This window comes from Buceros rhinoceros, unplaced genomic scaffold (assembly GCF_000710305.1).
Source record: "Buceros rhinoceros silvestris isolate BGI_N320 unplaced genomic scaffold, ASM71030v1 scaffold16644, whole genome shotgun sequence".
NCBI classification, from domain to species: Eukaryota; Metazoa; Chordata; class Aves; order Bucerotiformes; family Bucerotidae; genus Buceros; species Buceros rhinoceros.
The window spans coordinates 591-3,553 of record NW_010408982.1 but is presented as its reverse complement, the minus strand read 5'-3'; the positions used below and the strand labels follow the sequence as shown (position 1 = coordinate 3,553).

The following is a 2,963-nucleotide window of genomic DNA, read 5'->3' as shown; positions in this document are numbered from 1 at the left end:
CCCCCCACTTTTCTTTCTATCCAACAGCATCTAATAATAGTAGCTGCCATGTAAGGCAGAGAAGATCAGAAAAACAAGTATCCAGGGCAGTAAGGCCTCTAAAACCCATCAGGGCAGATCCTTTACCCAGAGCACTGTTACCAAAAGCGGACACAGGAAACTCAGCATGAAAAAGTTAGTTTATGAACAGCGCACTGAACTGTTATAAAGAGCAGAAATAAGAAATGCTTTCCCTGCTAAATATGTGGCTATAAAAGCAGGTTATGCACCAAATGTTGTGTTTACCCTACACAAGCAGTTTTCACCCAAAAAACTCCAGCAAGTATTCTGAAGATGAACTGATAACCACAAAACTCCCCAATGCTTTCAGAAGCGCGCTGGTATTTCTCTGTTACAAATAAAGGCACGCAGCAGTTAAACAACACAGCGAGGTCACAACGGCAGCTGACAGAAAACAAAACTCAGGAGCACAGAAGCTAGCGACGTCCTCAAATCCAAGAGGTATGGAATTCCGCTTATGCTTTTCCACTTAGGACCCCTGCTCATAGAGAGAAAAGCACACGCAGTTGTAGCAGTCTTACCTCCGGCTGAAGCAAAATTACTGATGGTGGTTTTATTGCGGTACACAGACAGACCAGTGCTCACCGTGCTGCGAAGGGAAGGCACAGAAGAAGTCAGCAGTTGCACACGCAAAAAGACAGGTAACAAAACACAGCCTGAAACAAAGCTGGATTTCATTAAGCCAACCTTCAGGTTGCCTCTGACTGCCTTCCTGCCCATCTGTCCAGAGTGCGCACGCGCCAGTCACAACTGCCTTGATTTCTGTGACTGCACTGCAGGCAGCTGCACAGCCAGAGGCCAGGGAGTTCCAGCACTCCCAGTCTGGATCTGCGATATTCCTTCTCCCTCTTTTTTTTTTACGCAAATGTATTTTTTTTCCATTGGATATTCAAGGATAAAAGGAATTGAGCAATGAAAAGGTCCTGTCAGTCAGTTGGTTAGTCCTGATGTAGGAGCTTTACCCCCAGAAGCTGAATCCGCGTCAGTAAGATCCTGGCTGACAGACAGTCCCAACCACTAGAGCTAAGTCACACTCATGACGTCACGAGAGACACCTACTCCTGTGCCATGAGACTTCCCACCAGGCTAGGTACATCATCTCCTCCATGAACATCGGTTAAGCCCCCAAACACTCTCTGTTCCCAGTTCAGCAGCACTTTGGCGATCCTCCCGGTGACATCTGGAATCCAAGAGCAATATTCCTGCCTTTCCCCACCCATGTCACCCTAGCGCTTTGCGAAAAGGTAAAACAAAACAATTCTGTTTTAAACTGTGAAACACAAAATTTGCACAACAGGACGAAATCTTCAACTTGGACTTTACAGAAACAATTAAAGCTGAGTGGCAAATAGCTTCTTTCAAAGCCTTTCACAAAGGGGTGGTGAAAAGGGATGACGGCCTGACTGCAGGGGAGACACCTGGTGGAAGATGACGAGGACACACCTCAAGCTCAGAAGCTGAAAAAATTAAAAGCACCAGGACAGAGAGCGAACCACACACTAAAACCAGCTAATAAACCAAAAGGAGCCAAGGAAACAAGGAGAGATGGAGGAGGAAGTTCATAACGGAACAAAAAAATTAGGGAGATGGAAATATAAAACAGTGTTAGTCATTACTGGTGGTACCCTAAAAGCAGAAGGGGAATTTCAACAGAACAAACATCCAGGTATCGTCAGTGCAGGTCTGGGACTGCATGTAAATTCTCCATTTTGAATGTCTGGGAAGGAGATACTCCTAGTCTAAAAGGGCTTTACTCAGAAGAGAGTGCTTAGTTTGGTGCTATACTGTCAGAAATGCACTGACATATCTGAGGGACAAAACCAGGGAAGTGGGACACTATCGTGTGTGTAGGAAAAACCTGAAGGTCTCAAGAGGTACATACAACTGGTACATGTGACGTAATGGAGAACTGCGAGTAATGCTAGTGTGTACAAACTAGGAGAGCAACCCATAACAAAAGGGAAGAAAAATACGGTGGCATAGAAAGATTTTCTTGGGATAGAAAGATCTTCCAGAAACAGCCCCCCCACTGTAAAGCTCTCCTGGAAAAAATGCAGAAAGAGAGATGAAGCAAAAGCAGAAAGAAGCCACCAAGTACAGGGAAGAACAGAATTCAAGTCAGTAACCATGCAGATCAGACGCAAGGAACAGGGCTTTTCCAGTTTTAGCTTTTGCACTGGTTCATGAGAAGATTTCAATTCTGGGTTAATTATAAAAGGTGAAATCCTCTTCATGTTCATGCCTTATCCACCTGACTCACCGTTAACACTTTGAGCCTCAATCAATCACCAGCGCTCTCTCCAGGAGCTGTGAGAACTGCTGGCACTGGTGCCACTACTGTGTAAGCATAAGCCAGCCACTGCCATGGGGAAACACTTACTTGAATATCGTCACAAAAGCAGCTACTCTCCAGCTCCAGCGCCAGCCGTAGCGGAGGAAACTCCTGAGACCAGCCCGGTGTGCGGATTGCTGGGGGAGAGAGGAGACAGGTTACAGACCACAGCCCTGCTGCCCCTCGCCAGCACCACCACACCACTGCAGTCCAGGCTATACGCAAGGGATGGGTCACGGTGTGGGACTGATGTCACTTGGGAATGATACCCTGGCCCTCATGGGAAAGCTGGTCATCCTCAGACGGAAAGCTGCTCACGTTTTGCTGCAGCCACCAACAGGAACACCAAGGATCAGCTCCAATTTGTAACGTCTGCTGGTCTTCCCCGTCCCAGTGCTGAAAGGCACCTGGGCAGTAAGGGAGAGCTTTCTGAGGACAGTCCAAGAGAGCAGCAGAGAAGAAAGGGGTGACGAACTAGAGACTAGTTCTCAATTATTATGAGTTACGAATTAATAAATAATAGCCACTAATAAATAATAACCACCTACTTCAAATGGTAAAAGACCTTCAA

The 2,963-nt window shown here is 46.4% G+C and overlaps 1 protein-coding gene across 1 annotated transcript in view; it reads right to left on the bottom strand.

Annotated features, from left to right (window-relative positions):
* TIMMDC1 (translocase of inner mitochondrial membrane domain containing 1) overlaps positions 1 to 2,529 on the bottom strand; it is a gene marked incomplete at its 5' end in the record, with an annotated part of 5,135 nt that extends 2,606 nt beyond the window's left edge. The window contains 2 exons of the mRNA XM_010135077.1: positions 582 to 649; positions 2,441 to 2,529. Coding sequence (XP_010133379.1) covers positions 582 to 649; positions 2,441 to 2,529 — 157 coding nt within the window. The remainder of the gene's footprint in view (positions 1 to 581; positions 650 to 2,440) is intronic.
* Positions 2,530 to 2,963: the final 434 nt, after the last annotated feature.